This window comes from Acartia tonsa, chromosome 9, assembly GCF_053477335.1.
Source record: "Acartia tonsa isolate MP-2025a chromosome 9, ASM5347733v1, whole genome shotgun sequence".
Lineage (NCBI taxonomy): Eukaryota > Metazoa > Arthropoda > Copepoda > Calanoida > Acartiidae > Acartia > Acartia tonsa.
This window is the reverse complement of record NC_137268.1, coordinates 35,583,348-35,604,549: the sequence shown is the minus strand read 5'-3', so window position 1 is coordinate 35,604,549 and position 21,202 is coordinate 35,583,348. Positions and strand designations below refer to the sequence as shown.

At 33.9% G+C, this 21,202-nt stretch overlaps 1 protein-coding gene across 3 annotated transcripts in view; it reads right to left on the bottom strand.

Moving 5' to 3' along the window:
• The window catches only part of Nup75 (nuclear pore complex protein Nup75), a 26,629-nt gene extending 5,427 nt beyond the window's left edge, over positions 1 to 21,202 (bottom strand). For all 3 annotated transcript variants that reach the window (XR_013882206.1, XR_013882207.1, XM_080171220.1), the window contains exons 1-16: positions 21,074 to 21,202; positions 20,527 to 20,603; positions 19,953 to 20,002; positions 19,640 to 19,722; positions 18,966 to 19,098; positions 12,684 to 12,832; positions 12,198 to 12,283; positions 11,638 to 11,728; positions 10,934 to 10,988; positions 6,715 to 6,781; positions 6,017 to 6,085; positions 5,327 to 5,406; positions 4,212 to 4,259; positions 2,546 to 2,608; positions 2,069 to 2,157; positions 202 to 270 (exon numbers count right to left, since the gene is read on the bottom strand). Coding sequence is in view for 1 of the 3 variants with exons in the window: in XM_080171220.1 (XP_080027346.1) it covers positions 202 to 270; positions 2,069 to 2,157; positions 2,546 to 2,608; positions 4,212 to 4,259; positions 5,327 to 5,406; positions 6,017 to 6,085; positions 6,715 to 6,781; positions 10,934 to 10,988; positions 11,638 to 11,728; positions 12,198 to 12,283; positions 12,684 to 12,832; positions 18,966 to 19,098; positions 19,640 to 19,722; positions 19,953 to 20,002; positions 20,527 to 20,603; positions 21,074 to 21,172 (1,308 nt within the window). In the remaining 2 variants the exon portion in view is untranslated. The remainder of the gene's footprint in view (positions 1 to 201; positions 271 to 2,068; positions 2,158 to 2,545; positions 2,609 to 4,211; positions 4,260 to 5,326; positions 5,407 to 6,016; positions 6,086 to 6,714; positions 6,782 to 10,933; positions 10,989 to 11,637; positions 11,729 to 12,197; positions 12,284 to 12,683; positions 12,833 to 18,965; positions 19,099 to 19,639; positions 19,723 to 19,952; positions 20,003 to 20,526; positions 20,604 to 21,073) is intronic.

Genomic DNA, 21,202 nt, shown 5'->3' with positions numbered 1-21,202 from the left:
TTTGAAAAGGGGGTACCTAGTATTTTTTATGTATAACCGCTGTATAGGTAACCTCTATACATAACAAAAAACGAAAAACTTCCGCCCCTCACCTTATTTTACCTAAACATTTTAAAATAAGGTGGGGTGGAAGTCTAGTGCTTAAGGTTTTTTGTGTAATGCAGTAATTTGATTAAGTATATTGATAATGATCTTACTGACCTTATAATTACTGGTAAGAGCTACTCGTTCCAGCAAAGCTTCCAGCCGTTGTCGACCTTGTACGGGACACTGAAAAAAAAAAAATCCTATTAAATAAAGTAGTAAGCTTTTTTTGCCTGTATGGATCTCGCTTACCGCTGAACCGATATGGTACTTCTTCACTTTGAAGCTTCTTATAGGTCCTTAGAAGATTTAAGGCTATTTTATTTTATAAATAAGTCTTGGTATGGCTTCATGCTATTTCTGCTGTTCCATATTCCTTCGATTATAAAGCCCCTAGATGCTAGGGGCGGAGCCTATAGTGAATACAAATAACATGACAAGATTCATTTGAACCTAAAATAAATGTATAAGTATAGATGTTTAACCCGTACAACTTCCTGGTTCCAGTGCTGGGGGCCTGTTTTGTTCTGCTCTTTTATATCGATTATTCTTTTACAAGTCTTTGATGTACCAAGACAAGCAAAGAATAAAAACAAAATATTTGGAAATGTCGGAAAAGCAAGTTTAATACCTAGTAAATAAAAATCTTCACATTTATTTATAAGTAAATCTCAAAAGAAGTAGAGGTAATTAGAAAAAAAACTCTAGACGTCTATCTTTAACGGCAGTTGAGAAAATAAAATTTCTGTAAGCTCTAGAACAATACCAACAAAACGACTGAAAAACAACAATTTTAAGGGAAGTTTATTAAAATTCAAAGGAAGGCTTTAATAAAAGTATAAAAACAATGTTAATGAAACGAATCAACTAGGTACCTAGTCTATGAAAAAAATATGTCTAATAGTACTGGAAAAAACAAACGTCATTTTATGAAGAAAACGGATTACATAAGTATTTTCCTGCATATAAAATTAACAAGAACAATAACATTCAGAACAAATTTCATACAGAAATAATTATCATAAAGTGAGGAGACATTGGGCATGTTGTTACATTAGACCCCAAAGTTATATTATACAGTATTCTTATTCGTTGGCCTAACAATTTTGAGGACTTTTATTGAATTCTAATTAATTTGTTCATTAATTTGAGTGTCCAAAGGTTTCATTCACTATTTGTAATCTACATAAGGGGTAATTTTGTAAATCATCATTTGGGATATACACTAATATATTGGCCATTGTCTTTTCCCTTTAGATCCCTGCATAATACTGCTAAAAAGCATTCATTGAGCGCAGCGGTTGACTAAAATTGATTTAGAATGCATCAATAACATTTACCTTTGTAAAAAGAATCTACATGAAAAATTACATCCATCCATTTTTTATGGCAACTACCGGAGAGACACTACGGTGTTAGCCAGCGGATAGTCAGTTTCGAAGCCAAACTGTAACAATGATGACAACATCCATAAAAGCGAAGCTCTGAAACGTTAGGACAAACGGACATTAACACTTGTGTAATGTCAGAACTGAATAATCAGAATATAAATATATAAGAGTCAAAGCAAAATTGTAAGTAAATTTGTTGAAAAACTGCTTGATACAGGATAATGTTTATGGACATTCTTACATTTTTAGGACTTGATTATAGAGTCGCTTCGCTTATAACATTATACGTTGTTGTCCCAGGAATCTATATACCAAAAATCAGATCAATAGGATGATTAAATCTCATAAAAATTTGTTGTTAAAAAAGAAAAAAAATCAACATGTTTAAAATGAACGTACGGACATTTTGGTAATGATTATAGAGTTGCTACGCTTTCTAAATCGTACCTAACTGCTAACCGAATCATCAGGCAAAGTTTGAAATCGACAGGACAATTCTAAAATGCTTAAATTAACGAAAAAAGCCATCCGTTACGGACGAACGGACGGACCGACCCTAATTATAGAAAAGCTTCGCTTTTAAAAAGAAGTACCTGATCAAAGTAGACAACACCAGCCTGCCAGAGAGAGTTGTGTGACATCAGGCTTGTGGCATACTCAAGCAGTAGATATTCTCGTAGTCCTAGTAATAATAGAGAGAGTTGTGTGACACCAGGCTTGTGGCATACTCAAGCAGTAGATATTCTAGTAGTCGTAGTTGTAATAGTAAGTTTGAATCATGAATCATGGGTTTTGTCGTATTTTCACAGTAGCTTTTCTCTTATTTCTATTCTTGCCTCTGAGGGGCCAATTTTCTAAACCTGCTGGGCGATCATTGATATTTACCTAACCTAAATTAACCTGTCAAAAGCTACTGTGAGAATACGAAAATATGTTAGTTTTCTTTCTATGATCCAAACGTTCTAAGTACTAAAGCTACTCTATAATTCAAACACCTTCCTTCAGTTCCTTCCAAGAAATCTGTCTATAATACTATGCAATGAATAACTATTACAAAATTGTGCACATACCTGCAATGTTGGGCATTACTGTTTTGTTCGGATGGACAGTATTGGCATGGCACAGTACACCTATAGTTATATATTAGTCTTATACACCCCCAATAATGATAAACAAAATTACCCCCCATCTTTAGATTAAAATTATTGGCTGAAAAGTATGGACATTGCCTACTAGTTTAGAACCAACAATTCAAAATTTATTAATTGTGCCCTAAATTTTTGAGCCAAATATTAAGATAACTAGGTTATAAAACTTTAATTTAATTTTTGAGAGGGTATCTCCACTCTCCAAAAAGAAATACCTCATAGAAAAAATCTGAATTAGTTTCTTTGCTTGAAATTTCTCCTGGAGTAACAAGTGTTAAGAGTTGAAGTTACCATTTAAAACTTGGTATAAAATTTTATGTCAGTTTCATCTGGAATTCCTGTATTAATAGAAAGCTAAATATAAATTTCAACCTATTTAAATGGAAAAACCAGCTAAACGGAATTTCTACATGAATCCTGTTGCGCTCTTTACGTGAAATTATTTATAAATCCTGTTAGCGAAAATTAACATGCATGAATTTACAAAACTTTATAAATAAAAATAATAGAAAATTTACACTGAAAGTCTAATTGATTTCTAACTATTAGATGTCAATAAATTCTTTGTAAATTTTTATATATTTTTTATTAGACCGGATCTTTTTTATTTATATTTTCTACATTTAGGTTAAGTCCGGATAGTTCAGATTATAAGTTTTACATGTCATAATTGTCCCATCAATTCCAAACTTTGTATCAAGATAATAATACATAATCTAGATACCTCAACAACAGATTAAGAGCAAATTTATCTTGCATTAGTTTTAGGATTTGATCATTAAGTATCAATGAATTGTATGTTTATGATTAATGTTTTGTAGTCTGCTATGTAACATTGAAACAACAAGGCTGACAACATCCATAAAAGCGAAGCACTGAAACGGTAGGACAAACGGACATAAATACTTATATAGTGTCAGAACTGAATAATCAGAATATAAATGTATAAGAGTCGAAGCAAAATTGTAAGTAAATTTGTCGAATAGCTGCTTTATACAGGATAATGTTTATAGACAGACTTACATATTCAGGACTTGATTATAGAGTTGCTTCGCTTATAACATTATACTTTGTTGTCCCAGGAATCAATATACCAAAAATCAGATCAATCGGATGATTAGATCACATAAAAATTTGTTGTTAAAAAAAGTAAAAAAATCAACATGTTTAAAATGGACGTACGTAAATCCTTAGCTAGGGGGTACCTGGCAGCACCTAATAATAATCCTTATACTAAAGTAACAGGATGTTTGTGTGTTCTCCTTAACAGGGTAGCTTCTCGTAGGTTCCGGGAAGGTTTATAACTATTTTCTTGGGGGATGGGACACCCCCAAGTTGGGCCCCAACCCCCCCAAAATGAAAAATCCCCCCCCGAAATTTTTTTTTTGATTTTTTAAACTAAAATTAAAAATGAGAGGGGGGGGCAGGGCACCCCCTCCCAAAAAAAATTTGCCCCTCCCAATTTTTTTCTTTTAAAATCTAAAGTAAGAAATTGGGTTATCAAATTCGACTCCCCCCTCCCTAAGTTCCCTAGAGGCTTCTAGGTGCGTAGCCGCTAGTTACTAATAATAGAACTAATATATTCCTAGAAGATGTGCAGGGAACCAGAGTGAATCCAGCGTCAGGCACAGCTCCTATACCATCCACATTATTCATTACAAATTATTATAAAACTTCTAATCCTTCCCAGAAAGCCAAAGGGATATAAGACAATGGTCGATAAATTGATTACTATCTCTATTTTATATACCTATACAGAAATACCCTTACTGTAGATTCTGTTGTGGTTGAAACGTTTGGACAATGAACTTAACTAACTAACCAATCAAATTTCAATAAAAGTCCCCAAATGCCAAAGAAAAAGAAAACGTTACAATAAAACATTGAGGACTAAGAAAAAGCCTTTTGTCCAATTCCTTCCTTAATCCTCTACATCCCATCATAAAAGATAACCGCGGCATTGGCGGGATCCAGTCTCCACCACATTGCATTATACTAAGGACATTCAACATAGTACCTACTGCTGCTATGTAAGACACATTTCATTAATAGTGATAGAGATGCAACTCAATACCACGAGCAGTTAGGATAAAAGTCTTGCAATCAAAGGGTTGGTTGCCTATTAGGTGTTACTTACGTAATACCCTGATTATTTACACAGGAAAGGAGATTTTGCTCCTATTAGTTATCCAATGTAGAAAGTAATATATAGAGAAAAGAGATTGAGACAAAAAGAACAAGAAAGAGAGAGGAAAATGATTAAAGTCCAACAGCAGATTATAACGTCATAAGATAACCTCAGAATAACCAATGAGAAGTCAGTATTCACTTTAATTGACCGATGGTAAAAGTTATGCTGGCTACTTTATAATCTACAGTTGAGGGACTTTAATAATCTTCAAGAGAGAGAGAAAAAAAGAAAAAAGGATAAAGATTGAGAGAAGGAGAAGGAGAATAAGAAAGATAGAGAAAGAAAGAGAAAGAAAGAAAAAGAAAGAAAGAAAAAGAAAGAAAGAAATAGAAGAGAGAGAGAGAAAGAAAAAGAGAGAGAGAGAGCAAGAAGGAGAGAGAGAAAGAGAGGGGAGAGAGAGATATATAATAGAGAGAGAGAAAGGGAGAAAAAAAGTGAGAGAAAATAGAGGAAAAGAGAGAAAAAAAAAGAAAAAGATATATCTAAATGCAGAGAATGAATATTGATTTCCTTGACAACTTCTGGTAGATCCAGCTCTGTAAGGCCCAGCAGGACAGAATCCAGGCTTGTCATACAGCTTAGGCCACCAAATCTGAAAAGAGAGATAAGTGAGATATACAGGGATGAGACACTGGCCGATAAATTTATGTACATCCCCAATGATGATGATTCACAAATTATCCCATTTGTAGATTACAATAAGTGGTTGACTCAATTGGACACTAAACTTAATTAACTAACCAATTAAAATTCAAGAAACGTCCCTAAAGTTGTTAAGACAACGAATAAGAAAAGGTTATTGTAAAACTTTGGGGACTATAGTGTAATTAACAGCCCAATGAAAATGATTGAAAATTGAAATGGTACAATTAAAGAAGGGGCTAGAAAAAGGTTCTGTCAAAAAGTAAAAATATAGGGGGAGGAGTTTAGTGGTACAAACAAAGATATAAATGAAAGCACCAAATAACTTGAACAATATGTTTTCCAGTATTGCTTCAAAACCGATTAATATCCGCTGTATTAGAACCGGTTCTTAGCCATACTGAAAAACCATGTATACCATCGTATAATAGACATTTTCCACGACTATTTTAAAAGAAAAAGAAAAAAAACAAAACTGGTTTTAATCTTAAGTTATATGTTTCCTTTTTAATATCTGCGAAAAGCTGTCTATAATACGATGCGATAAATAACTATTGTACCTGTCAATGGCTTGCTGGGCGTAGATGCCGAGATCATAGGCTGCTACACTGGGATTGGTGTACAACATCCTAAAAGCAAAGTTAGTCAATAAATTTATGTATCTCTTGATAATTTCGAATTTGCAACGAATTGGGACTATCCAGTATCCACGAACAAGAGCAAGTAGGGTTATGTTTAATATCGTTATATCGACTATAAAAATTAAGTTTTACCATGGTTTTCTATAAATTCAACTTTGAAAAGTTAGACATTTTTTGACGAAATATCATCAAATGTTTGTTGAGTTCAAAAGTTCAAATAAAATAATACGCCAAAACATAATTAAATGCTATAAATTTCGAAAGTACACAAATAAAACTGTTTACAGTATTACAAGTTACCATCCATTTTTCTAAATTAACATTTTTCATCAAAAAAAGTTTACTTTTGTGTCATAGCAGTTTGAACTCAACAAAACATTTGATGATATTTAGTCACAAAATATCTAACATTTCAAAGTTTTATTCATAACACTTAGAATCACTGCTGGAAGGTGCTTTAAATCACTTGCTTTTGTTCGTGGATAGTCCCCTTTGTGCTCAAATGTGACTTGAAAATAAAAAAAACCTATCTCAGTAAAGTTTAGAATACCTATCTATATAATGCAGAAATTATAAAAAAAAGACAGGGCTCAGCAGTTGTAGTTTTAGTTGTTTACCTGTAAACCATCCATTGGTACCAGGTCTTACATTTGTTAGCCACTGCATCCAGTGCTTCCTCTGAACCTAATAACATAACAGAGTTAAAAATAGGTTTTGTTATTGTCTGTGTTGTGTAATGTGTAAGGGGTTTATGCAGGAAGGAAGGGGCCAATGGGCTGTTTAATACACTAGTCCCCAAACTTTTATAATAACGTTTTCTTATTCGTTGGCTTAACAACTTTAGGGCATTTTTAAAATTCTAATACAAATTCCCATAACCAATGAACATCTCCCCTCTAACTCACTTTCTCCCGCTGTCTTTTGGGTTGGCTGATCTTGTTATTTTAGTAAACTACTTTATATTTTAAAGCTCTGCTACTGAATAATGTTATCATACTTGATTTAATTTACGGATGTTATTAGCATATTTGTGAAACCATATATTTCATTAGTAGCAAAGCTCCTCAAAAACGCGTATTGTCTGTTCGTTCGTCTTTGTCTATTTGTAAGAAATGCATCATTTATATGAATCTTCTCCTAATCACTAGGAGTCCTAGTGGTCAGTCATTAAGCATTTAAAATGTCAACGACAGATCTAAAGCAGTGTTGCGGATCCGGATCCGCATTTTTTTGAGTCCAAGGATTAAGATCCGCAAAAAAATGCTGATCCGGATCCTGGGGTATAAATTTATGGAAAAATCTACCTAAATTTATATAAAATAGTCACTTACAAATTTTGAAAATCAGACATTCTCGTGATGAGAGCCAATCTTTAAAGTTTAGGTTCAGACTTGAAAATTAAAAGTATTTTTGACTTCGAGATTATTTTTTTAAAAATTTGGTGATTTTACTTTTATTGTCAAGGATCCGGATCTGGTCGGATCCTGATACGCACTGACCAAATTTGGAGGATCCAGATCCGCATACAATCAATGCGGATCCGCAACACTGATCTAAAGTATAGTATATAAACAGATAACTATCCACCCCCTTTTTCAATGCAATGACCTTCTCCGTCTACTAGCAAATTGTTTTCTGCTACTTGACTTTGTTACTATTCCCGACACCATTGGTTAATTTTCAAAGACCCAATTGAGAGTCAGCACAAGATCAACAGGATATGGAAATACAATTATTTAATCACTTCTCTCTAGTGGTTTACTCTAATATTTCAACGACCAACGAGCATCTATGTACAATACTAGCTTTATTAATTCTTCTTTATATAGCTTTAAATTAAATTTAATATGCTAGGCTACTTATGGATGTTGTCATTCTAGCTCAATTAATAAGCAATTTATCATATATTAACAGATGCGCCTCTAGCATCTAGAGATTCTTTCTGTAAGAAAGTGGCAGAATAAAAACAGCCTTAAAACAATCCCGAGGCTTAAATCTAAAATTAAAATACACTATAACAGGGACCTTTGTCAAGCTTTCCTATTAAGAAGAACTTAACCAGTTCTAGAGTTATCGAAATCTTAAGCAAAACAAACCTAATTTTAAATTTTATGCTATACTACTTTTATGGATGTTTTCATTCTAGCTCAATTAATACCTACGCAATTTATCATTTATATTAGAAAATTATGTATTTTTATTCAAATCAACAGTTTTTTCTTAACAAGAATCAATTTACATAAAATTTTAGAAAATTAATTAACATATTATTTAGATGCAAAGCGACTCTAAATGTAGTACCTATGTTTCTAAAGGTATAAGATAATGGCCGATAAATTGATGTACTTTCCCAATGATGATACACAATATATTGTTCCTTTTGTAAATTACAATTATTTGGACACTCAACTTAATGAACCAAGCAATCATCTAAAATTCAATAAAAGTCCCTAATAATGTTAAGCCAACGAATAAGAAAATTTCATTATAAAACTTTAGGGACTAGTGTAATAAACAGCCCAAAGAATATCAAATTTAAACCTTAAACTATTACAATATGCTATTTGTCACTTTATCTTTCAGCAAACATTGCAGATGTGCGAAAGTGAATTTAAACCCTTCTCTTTTATTTATTTTATAAACAAGGATGACAACATCCAAAAGAGCGAAGCACTGAAACTGTAGGACAAACGGACATTAACAATTATATAGTGTCAGAACTAAATAATAAGAATATAAATGTATAAGAGTTGAAGCAAAATTGTAAGTGTAAAATTGTTGAAAAACTGCTTAATACAGGATAATGTTTATGGACATACTTACATCTTTAGGACTAGATTATAGAGTTGCTTTGCTTGAAACATTATACTTTGTTGTCCCAGGAATCAATATACCAAAAATCAGATCAATCGGATGATTAGATCACAAAAATTTGTTGTTAAAAAAGTAAAAAAATCAACATGTTTAAAATGGACGTACGGACATTTTGGTAATGATTATAGAGTTGCTACGCTTTCTGAATCGTACCTAACTACTAAAGGAATCACCATGGAAAGTTTGAAATCGATAGGACAATTCTAACATGCCTAAATTAACTAAAAAACCTATCCGTTTGTGACGGACGTACGGACGGACGGACCGACCCTAATTATAGAAAAGCTTCGCTTTTAAAAAGGATGTACGATTCTTAAACATGCTTATTCCAGCTATGAAGGGAATTTGCAAGAATAAATGATCAACATTTTCCATACAATTAACAGGATCTATTTTTTATGAAGATTTTTAATTAGTTTTCAGAACTAGATTCAATAAACAACATTGAACAAGGATGACAACAGCCATAAAAGCGCAGTTTTAGAAATCAGTCAGACGAGACAGACAAACGAATTATAATATTAATATACAGAGAGTAGTAACTTATTTCATATTTAACATTTTCTAGAATAAACTGCCTAAAAACAGTATGCATAATATGAACTAGAGATGGCAATCCGTCGAATTTTTGGGCCGGATTCGGATTCCGAATTCTTAAAAGAATCCGTCAAGTGGCGGATTCCTTGCGGATGTTTGATTCTTATTTTTGGCGGATTCCGGATTGGATTTCAGATTTTAGCAGTATTATAAAAGGCTTTTATTAAAAATTTAAAAAATTAAGTGCTACATATGTCCTAAAAATTAATGTTCTTGGTCTTCTCTATAATTCACTTCCGAAAATAGAACCAGATTTTAAAAGATTTTATATATAATGATGATAATCTTTGCCTTCAAAAAGCGAGAGTTGAAAGAAAAAAACTCAAGGCGCTAATTTTAGCATACCAATTAAGAATCCGGAATCTGCTATTAAAAAACGGATTTCGGATCCGGATTTGGATTCCAAAATTGGCCCAAAAATAAGGCGGATTCCGGATTCCAGATTCCGGATCCTGGATCCGGATTGTCCACCTAATATGAACATACTTAAATCTTAAGCCTTGATTATAGAGATACTCGCTTATAACATTATACCCAATAATCCTTGGAAATCACATTTCAAAATCAAGCGAATTGAATGATATTGTGTTTAATAAGTAAAAAATCATCATGTTTTAAATCGACTGACTAACTTTCTGGTAAGGACTATAGAGTTGCTAAGCTTACTAAATTGTATTTAACTGTTTCAGTAATTAAATTATCATACAACGTTTTAATAGTGCCACCCCCCTCCCCCAACGGGGTTAAGCATTGGACAAACCCCCCCCCCCCAGGCCCACCCCCTTCCTCCCATAATTTTAATTTTTATCAAAATTAATGTGAAGGGGTTTCAGTACTGGGCAGAAGATTTAAGGGAACTCACCAATAGGGATGGCAATCCGTCAAATTTTTGGACCGGATTCGGATTCTTACAAGAATCCGTCAAAAAAATGGCGGATTTCCGCGGATTTCAGATTCTTATTTTTGGCGGATTCCAGATTCTACAAATATTTTTAAATGCTTTTTTATAAATATAAGTGCTACATATTTCCTAAAAATTAACGTTCTTGGTGTTCTCTATAATTCACTTCCGAGAATCGAACCAGATTTTAAAAGAATTTATATATAATGATGATAATCTTTGCCTTCAAAAAGCGGTAGTTGAAAGAAAAAACTCAAGACGCTAATTTTAGTCTACCAATTAAGAATCCGAATCCGCTATTAAAAAGCAGATTCCGGATACGGATTCGGATTCCAAAATTGACCAAAAATTAGGCAAATTCCGGATTGCCAACCCTACTCACCAACTTTCCTTTACCTCCCATTATTGTATCTCACAATGAGGCGACACAATAAGTAAAAAAAAACATAGATAATTTTACTTGCCTGCTAAGATCTCAGCAATGTTGTTTAGTTGAGGATAAACAGCAAATTCTCCTGCCTAAGCAAAGTTTAAAACATGCTTCATTAAAAGAAAGGTTTATAACAGTAGTCCCCAAAGTTAATGGGATGTACATCAATTTAGCGGCCATTGTCTTATCCCTAAAGAAGAAACTAGCGACTGCGCCCCTAGTATCTAGATGATGGAGGATAGTATAATAGCCTAAAACCATCAGATGGGGAAAAAAAAATATTTTAAAACCACCCAGGGACCTATGCAAATCCTCCCTAAAATGAAGAACTAAAACGGACAGTGGTTGCGAGACCTTAACGATGAAACATTTTTCTTTTAGATAATAAGATTTTGTATTATTGGTAAATTGGAAGTTACGGATAAAGATAAAAAAAATGTGAGAAAAAAATTGGTTAAAAAGTTTGGACACTTCAGTTTGAACCAACCAATTAAGATCTAATAAAAGAGACCAAAGTCTTTAAGCAAAAAAATGAGACATGTGTCTTATTTTTTTCTTCATTAATTTGCATAAATGGGCAAGAAAAATGGCTCAAAACCATCCTGGGACCAATGGCTATGTGAAGCTTACCTAAAATAGAGAACCCAATCAGTTCAGTAGTTATTGAGATCTTAAGCTTCATACAAAAAATTCTTACTATTTTATGCAATAGGACATAATTTAGCTGTTTTCTCCTGCCTGTACTCTTGTGACAGCTTCCAGCTGCCAGTTCTTCCATTTCAGCAGAAAATCACCGATGCTGACAGCTGAACTTGGCAGCGGCATTTTCCTTAAAGAATATCATTTCATTATTTGCTTAAATCGCGCGTTTTCGCCCCTAGAGGCCTCTTAAGGGAGTGGGGAAAATCAATTAAAAGATACTAAAAAATAGTAATAAATCTTCCATTGACCTATAAGCAGCTTCACTGTAAAGAAGACTCATATAGGTTGAGCGGTTAGCAAGATTATTCGCTACAAACAGACAGAAACATAGTTATCCTATTACTTTTATGTGTAAGGATACAAAATATTATGAGACAAAAAAGCAGTCGTGTATTTTTATTTTTCTAATTTATGGTAACTCATCTAAAGTATTTACCTACCCAAATTTTTCAAGCAAACAAATAAGATAATGTTTAATAAATATCTAGGTAATATTGTAGTTTACAATCCAATGTCCCCTCACTCCCTGAAAAAAAAGCGTAGGTACCTAAGTAACTGATCCATGGAGCCAAACATATCTAAAAACGTATAGGTACCTAAGTAACTGGTCCATGGAGGCAAACATATCTGAGTTGAAGTCTGTGTGAAGGTTTAACAGATTTCTGGCCTGATCCATGCGTCCCTGAAAAGTTAAAGGTTTGTTATTATGTAGGTAGGTAGTAGGTAGTAGAATTTTTAGATCAAGTCAAGCAGAGTGTGCCAAACACAACAAGTAAAGCAGGGTGGGCCAATGTAACACCAAGAAAAGCAGAGTAGGTAAGTATGCCAATATTTCATCAAAAATAGAAAAAGTGAATTATAGATTAGCTTCGCTTCTAGTAGGATGAACCAATATGGCCAATTTAGCCTGGCTCAAATATTTACATACCTGTAGTACAAAATCAAGTAGGGTGTCACAATATAGCCCATAATCCTATCACTAGCCTGGCTCAAATATCTATATACCTTAAGTACAAAATCTAGTAGGGTGTCCCAATATAGCACATGATCCTATCACTAGCATGGATCAAATATTTACATACCTGTAGTACAAAATCTAGTAGGGTGTCCCAATATAGCACATGATCCTCTGGGCTGTCACTAGCCTGGCTCAAAACAGACCTAGCCCCATCTTCACAATCTTTGAAGTGTAGACTGATCCAATGCAGCAACTGCGGTAATAAACAACCCTCTGAAAATATTCATAATTAAATACCTATTACTTTTATATACCTACAAAATTAAATTTGGGACACCTGGCATACTAAGCGAGATCTAGAAATTAACGATATTCTCCATGGCTATACACACCTGATCTGAAGGCTAAAGGGGTTCTGCGGAAGATCACACAACAAGTTGTTGAAAATTAGTAAAATATGATGCCCAGTGAACCCAGAACTGGTTTTTGGTAAACTGTATGAGTAGCTACCTTACTATGATTTTTTTCAAATTACTTTTTCTTCAAATTTAAGAGATTTCAGATTTTTTTGACTCTAAATTTTTTTATTTTGTTATTTTTTCTGTCACTTGGAGAGTATCATATTCATTCTGACTCCTCTTGAGGGGTTCCTTCTCCCTTTCCCCTGGGTTACCCCCCTTCCCCTTCCCTAACCATTACAGTCTGAAATTTCCTCTATTTAACACTAATTCTCAAAGTTTGAAGTCTAATTGTATTTAAATATATTATCTGGTAAATTCACTCATATTTTCAGGTGCTTGTGACCCACAGATAAGAAAAGATAGTTCTTTATCTGGCATGTTTTTTTAAAATTAATTCCAAAGTGTTTTTAAATTGAAACGAAATTTTGAAAATGCCAAAAATTAAAAGTGCATGTTTTAAAACATGTTTTGAAGAAAATTCTATAACTGCATAAAGTAATTGGTCTCCATATTGAGGATAATCAAGAGAATTGACTTTGTATTTTACCAAAAGATCTTGAATTCCTGATGAATTGACTCACAAGCCAAGCATGACACAACACCTAATCCTCTACCTTGTAATACAGGGTTAGAAAGTACTGGTATTAAATGGTAATATAACACATGCATCTTTGGTGTGACACTGATTTCAAGACCCATGTATGCTATTTCTACCTCCTTGAGTAGATCTTCAACCTTGTCTTGATCAAAAAGCTTAGTGCCAAAGTGCTCTCTCATAGGGTTGTACAAGAATTGGACTTGAATCCCTTGCATCTTCATCAACCAAATGTTCTTTTCTCCCATGATTTTTTCAGGTAGATTTTCAGCTGTATCATCAACTGTTGATGTGATCTCTCTGATATGAACATTAAGAGATATAAGTTTTCCGGAATTGTAATGTAGGGAGTAGATTTGAAATCTGCATCAAATTTTAAGGATTTTTTATAAAATTCGTTTTTGTATAATTCTTTATCTAAAAGCGGAAATACAAATTAAGTTAATTAATTTTGGCATCTGTGATTGGTGGATTTAAAAAATCTGCGCTCTGATTGGATGTCATACATCATTCAACCAATTAGAGCGCAGGTAGTTTAAAATCCACCTATCCTATTGGTCAAAATTAATTAACTTAAAATGTATTTTCGCTTTTAGATAAAGAATTTTACAAAAAACGAATTTTATAAAAAATCCTTAAAATTTGATGCAGATTTCAAATCTACTACCTACATTAAAATTCCGGAAAACTTATACCTCTTAATGAACATGGCAATAAGGGCAAGGAAATGATGATGACAATGTCTGACAACCCAGATATATTAAAGGAAATGTAAATGTAAAAATTTCTCTTCTGATTATCAAATCTTAACATTTTCTAAGCATCTTTCATTATACTGATCAACCAAAAACGTCCTGTTGACAAAAATATTAAGGATTTATGCCTTGATTTTTCGGCATTTTGGGACTGAAAAATGGAAAAACAAGGAAAATCTTCATGTTTTTGTTTATCACATTGTTTCTAGGGATATTTAACTTGTCATAAATAGTTTGAACAATTAACTTACTGTTAATAATTCATTTTATGATATAAAATTGCCAATTCATGTTTTATAAGTTCCTTATAAGTTGACCTTTTACCTTGATCTTGATAGGGTTTTCTGTCTCGTAAGGCACTACCCATCACTATTTCTGCACTTCTTTCTGTGTCTTGCTATATTCGGTTTTGATATGTTTCCACCACAATATTCGCAAGGAATTCTCTCTGTCCTCTGACCTACTGCTGCTTCCTCCGGCTCTAGATTGCAGTTCTTTCTGTGTCGGCTAAATTTTTTTTTAGAAATTGTCCTGTTGCACTTGTCACATGTTCTTGTCTCCGGATTTAATGCAGTAATGGTGTTTCGCCTACATGTTTTTAACGAGGGAATAAGCTCGGCTGATGCTTTCCCCCTCTGTTCCCCAAAAAAGAACTCTCTTTGGTTCCCCTTGAACAGAGTACACCTCCAAGAAATATGTCTTCCCTGGGCTCCTGGTCTCTTTGCCACACTTGTTGATTTTGTCCAAAATGTTCCCGCTGGCGCTTGTACTCTTGTATGGGAGCGGACCATTTGTGCCAGTTTAACCTTTTACCATCAAGATCAGCAAAAATCTCCTCTTCTTCATTAGAAGCTCTATTTAACTTGAGATAGTAGTTCTCTGGAAGTACAGTCATACAAATGTTCAGAAATCCCTGACCACCATCAGCCATGACTTTAACAGCAACAGCCCCAATATATACTATAGCATCAATTTTTGAACATGTAAACCATCTTTGTTTTCAAAGGGATGGGTCTCAAGCTTGTATAAATCTGCAAGCTGTTTACATACTCTTGTTACTTCATTTGAATACCCAGGCTCTACAAGACTCCTTACTTTGAAAATTAGCATTAAATAAAGAAAAAAATTCAGGGAGAGGAGGGGGGTACCCCTCAAGAGGAGTCAGAATACATATGATCCTCCCCAAAATGACTCATTAACTGAGAAAAATATCAAAATAATTCAATTTAGAGTCAAAAAATATCTGAAATCTCCTTATTTCGATGAAAAAGTAATTTGAATAAAATCATAGTAAGGTAGCTACTCATACAGTTTAACCAAAACCAGTTCTGGGTTCACTGGGCATCATATTTCACTAATTTTCATCAACTTGTTGTGTGATCTTCCGCAAAACCAAGTTATCCTTTAAATCAGCTGTGTATAGCATACGTCCAAATACTAAGAAAAAATGGCTCATCAAACAATCAAAAAAAAATCTTCTAGTAAGCTTTTTTTTGTTGGTAGCAAAGGATCTCGCTAACCGCTGAACCAATATGGTTCTCCTTTTCACAGGGTTGTCATATTGGGCATTTTTTTCGATAACGGGCCGCCCAATTGCCCAAAAGTGGTTTTGGGCACCCTTTTTGGGCAAATGTTGTAAAAAGCATTTAAAAAGGATATATATAGCCTAAAACCATACAGAGACTTATTAATAGAAATAAAATAGCCTAAAACCATCTCAGGACCTATAAAAGCTCCACTAGAAACGAGAACCATATCAGTTCAGCGGTTAGCGAAATCCTTCTCTAGATGCAAAAAAAAAAGCTTACTAGTTTATATAATAGTTAATATTACCCAAAAAATAGGCCCGCCCCCCCCCCCCTCTTTTTTACCCCCCTCCAATTTTTTCACCCCCCAAAACGGGGGGTGCCAAAATCTGCCGAAAAGGACCGAAAAAGGGAGGCCCAAAACCGCCCGCCCGATTTGACAACCCTGAATATCACCCAAAAAATAGGCCCGCCCCCTCTCTTTTTTACCTCCTCCCCTTTTTCTCACCCCCCAAAACAGGGGTTTCCCAAATCTGCCCAAAAGGACCCAATAAAGGGCAGCCCAAAACCTCCCGCCAAATATGACAACTATGCCTTTTCATTAAAGCTTCTTATAGGTCCAGGGAAGGTTTTTAACTATTTCTGGGGAGGTTATCTATTCTATTCCCTCTAAATAAAAAATGACACCCTCCCTAAAAAATATTTACTCTACATTTCTTAAAACTTAAATTGAAAAAAGGTAGGGGTCACTCTTTCCCTCCCACCTTAAGTGCCCCTAGAGGTCTCTAGGAGGGAGGGGGAGAGGGGGGTAGCCGCTGGTAACGAAAATAACAACATTGTTAAGAGCAAATCTAAAAGAAAAAGAAATTAGGACTAGTGACACCAGTTTGTTTATTAAAGAAAAATAATATCTATTAGAAGTCTACTAATATGTTCGTACTCGTTCAGGAGACACCAAATTATTTTGCAACAATTTTGAGATGACGTTTGAAAGAGATCCTACAAGGGCCAGTACTTGCGATATTATTTTAAGATTTCCCTTAAGTGCCTAGCGAGCACAGAATCTCCCCAACCTTATTTTTAAAAAAAAACTAAAATAAATTGGGGAGTAACTTTTTTTCTTTTTACTAGCCCTGCGCGGGACTCCTGACCCTGCAGGGGGACACTGTACCCAATATATACTAACCTAACCTGACATGAAGAAAAAAAAACTTTCCTTCTTATTTTCAATTTAGTACAATATTAGGGGGCGGGGGGGTTAAGCTCTTTCAGGTACTTTAAGAGAAACCGCGCTAAGTATTTCTATTCAACGTTTATAGGGGGAAAAATTTAAATAAATGATAAAAATAGGTATGGAAAATTTTATTCGTGTGCGTATGCAATGGATGTGCAAGTCTTCAATAGGAAATTTAACTAGGTAAGGTACCTTAAAAGGTTTCATTTTATGAAATATTTAAATATATCCTTTTTTTATTTCATTAGGTATGACGTTGATCATGTGCTTCATTAATACCACTAATAATATTAAAATTACTGGTTAAAACATTCCTAAAGCAAGTTCATGTCATAGAAGTTGTAGGTATTATTATTTAAATTCCTATGATATGACGCCACATATTATTATAAGCTCAACCTCGAAACCTATACATTAAGACTGATGTCTAAAACCAATAAATAAATGTGTTTTCTAAACAACTATTCCTTACCTGTATATATATTTTTTTAAGCGAAGCTTTTCTACAATTAGGGTCGGTCTGTCCGTCCGTCCGTACGTCTGTAACGGATAGCTTTTTTAATTAATTTAGACATGTTAGAATTGTCCTATTGATTTCAAACTTTGCATGGTGATTCCATTAGTAGTTAGGTACGATTTAGAAAGCGTAGCAACTCATTAATCATTACCAGAATGTCCGTACGTACATTTTAAACATGTTAATTTTTTTACTTTTATAACAACAAATTTTTATGTGATCTATTTATCCAATTGATCTGATTTTTCATTTACTGTTTCCTGGGACAACAAAGTAGGTACAATATTATAAGCGAAGCAACTCTATAATCAAGTCCTAAAAATGTAAGTACGTCCATAAACATTAACCTGTATCAAGCAGTTTTTCAACAAATTTACTTATAATTTTGCTACATTTATATTCTGCTTATTCAGTTCTGACAAAATACAAGTGATAATGTCCGTTTGTCTTACCGTTTCAGTGCTTCGCTTTAATGGATGTTGTCATTCTTGTTTATATTAGGTTTGGTCTTAGTTGTTATTAATAACACTATCTATGGTCAAATCAGGAATCTTAAGGGATAAGACAATGGACGATAAAGGGGGGGGGGAAGTTCTGACACATTTGCGTAAACGGTGAGTATAGGCTTTATCTTTGGACTGAGAGGATAGGTTATTAGGGATAAAATCATTCTTATGTGATGAATTTCCCCCGGATTTAAGATTTTTTGGATAGGCCTCCAGGTTCCGGAGCTCCAGGCCTCCAGGTGGTCTCTGTACAGGTAAAAATGAAAAAAAAAAAAAATTTTTAAAGTTAAAAATCAACTTATAAAACAAAATATGCATATTTTTTCTTCAAATATGTGAATAATATTAAAAAAGATGCATATTTTGTTTTATAAGTTGACCTGTAACTTTAAAAAAAATTTTTTTTTTTCAATTTTACCTGTACAGAGACCACCAGGAGGCCTGGAGCTCCGGAACCTGGAGGCCTATCCAAAAAATCTTAAATCTGGGAGAAATTCATCATATAAGAATGATTTTATCCCTAATAACCTATCCTCTCAGTCCAAAGATAAAGCCTATACTCACCGTTTACGCAAAAGTGTCAGAACTTCCCCCCCCCCCCCTTGATATACATTATACATCCCCTGTGGTGATAAACCAAATTACCTCTCAAAGTTTGGACGCCATAAAATGTGAACTTACAAATCAAAATTTAATTATATTAGGTACCCAAAGATTTTGAGCAAACGGAAAGATAATTAACATGATTATAAAACTTTCTAACTTTCTATAAAATCCTTTTTAATTTAGGATACCTAAAAAATTTAAAATACCTGATTTCGGATCAATAATGAGAATTTCAGCTAAATGCCAGATAAGTTCCAGCTTGTACAGGACCTCTGCCTGCTCTGTATATCCAGCAACTTCGGCCGCGCCCGCGGTTTCAGACAGGCTGTCAAGATGTTCCTTAAGAAATTTTTAAGATTAAACTGAGGCCGAAAGAAAAATTTGGTGCTTTCCTTCAAGTGCCTATCGAGCACTGACAAGCCAACTTAAAATTACTACTCAGGGATTTAAAGGGATAAGACAATGGACAATATATGAAAGTACATCCCCAATGATGATTAAAAAAATTATCTCTTCTGTAAACGAAAATTATTGGTAAAATTATTGACACTGCTACACACAGAAAAAAACTCACATATTTGATATAAATGGACTTGAAAAACTTAAAAGGGGCATTTGCAGACGACACAACAGAGTTACCAAATTATAATTGATAAAAATCTCTTTTTTTAGCTGACTCGGAGCCAGAGCCGTTTTTTAACGAAAATAACGGCTTCAGCAAATTATGGCGGCTCCTTGCTCCTCGGCTCCGGCTCCGCAACCCTGGACCAACCAATCAAGATTTATAAAAGTTACCAAAGTTTTAAAGCAATAGATTAAGAAATTGTATTGGGTACAAGTGGAATTTACAATCCAATGTCCTATCCCTTGCTGAAGTTACCTGACAATCTCTGAGAACACTTCTGTACTGTCTGGATATCTTAACCATCTGATCTGAGGTCACACTACCAGAATCATCCTTCACCAATGGAATATAAAATACATGGATATTTTGACAGGGAAATTCTAGTCGTCAATTGCTAATGTAGTCCTCAGATATTGGTCAAAACGTTCCTCAATGGTCACTCAAGGGAGGGAATAGGGTAAGATCATAAGGGGGATGGTGGACGATATATTAGACAGTTGGAAGAAACATTTTTCAGGGTTTGTAAGAATCTGACACAATATCCACGTATTCTATATCCATTCCTTCATCAAGTTCTGCAGCGAGAGAAATGTGGCCATAGACTCGTTCACTAGTTTTCTGAATAAAACAAGGATGACAACATAAATGAGTAGCAAAGCTCTTGAACATTCAACCAAAAAGAACAGCCAAAAAGATTGTTTCTAACAGCCAGACGGATATTACAAATTATTGAGTAAGTTTCGCTATTAAAAAAGAATGACAACGTACTTAAATACTTTATTAGCATAACTCAAAAAATAAAAATACTAAAATTACAGTCAATCATAAAAAAAAGACTTTTCCGTCAAAAGTTCTAAATTTCTGTGTACAATGATTCTAATTTTCAATCTTAAAATATTTTTACATGGATTTATTGGGATAAGACCGTCGCCGCTAAACTAATGTACATCCCCAATGATTAAACACAAAACTACCCCTTTTGTGGTTGAAAGGTATAAACACTCAATTTAATAAACCAACTAATCAAAATTCACTAAAGTCATAAAAGTTGTTAAGCCAACGAATAAGAAAACGTTATTATAAAACTTTGGGGACTATTGTAATAAACAGCCCATTGACCCCTCCCTCTCTGCTATTTTTACCTGAATATTGGTTGAAAGAGGGAAGTTTCCCATCTGACCTCATGTACATTCACTGGTCCGCGCAGCCCAGGTGATGTCTAAACAAAACAAACTTTTTGGGTACCTATATGAAATAAGTCACCAAGACCATAGAAATGACGAGAAAGTATTGACAACATATATCCTATTGAGTTCTCCATTTTAGACACTTCAAATAAATTCTGGGATGGCTTAAGGATAATTTAATTTAGATTTAAGCCGTGGATTAGGTTATTTTAAGAACCACCCAGAAAAAAAAAACAAGCACCTAGGTCCCTAAACTACTTAATATTTGTCATTTAAAGTTGCGCATTTTAAAATGGACAAATTAATTTAAAGACTGAGAGTTTAACTATGTTTCTAAAACCAAGAAACATCATAAGACTTTACAGTTTATACTTAAAACTGCTGTCAGATGCGTGACGACAAGTGTATTAGGAAATAATATTTGAAGGTCAAACAGCAAGAAAAAAAATGTTTGTTAGCTATATTACGAAATTTCAGACCAAATTAAAAGAGAATAACCTACCTTTGCACAGGCCGGGGAAATGGCAATACAATTGCCGACCCCCCAAGAAATTGCCAACCTATCCCCAGTATTTCGATCCGGAAGAAATACAGTTGACATTCTAAAACGATTTAAGTTGACCAATCTGAA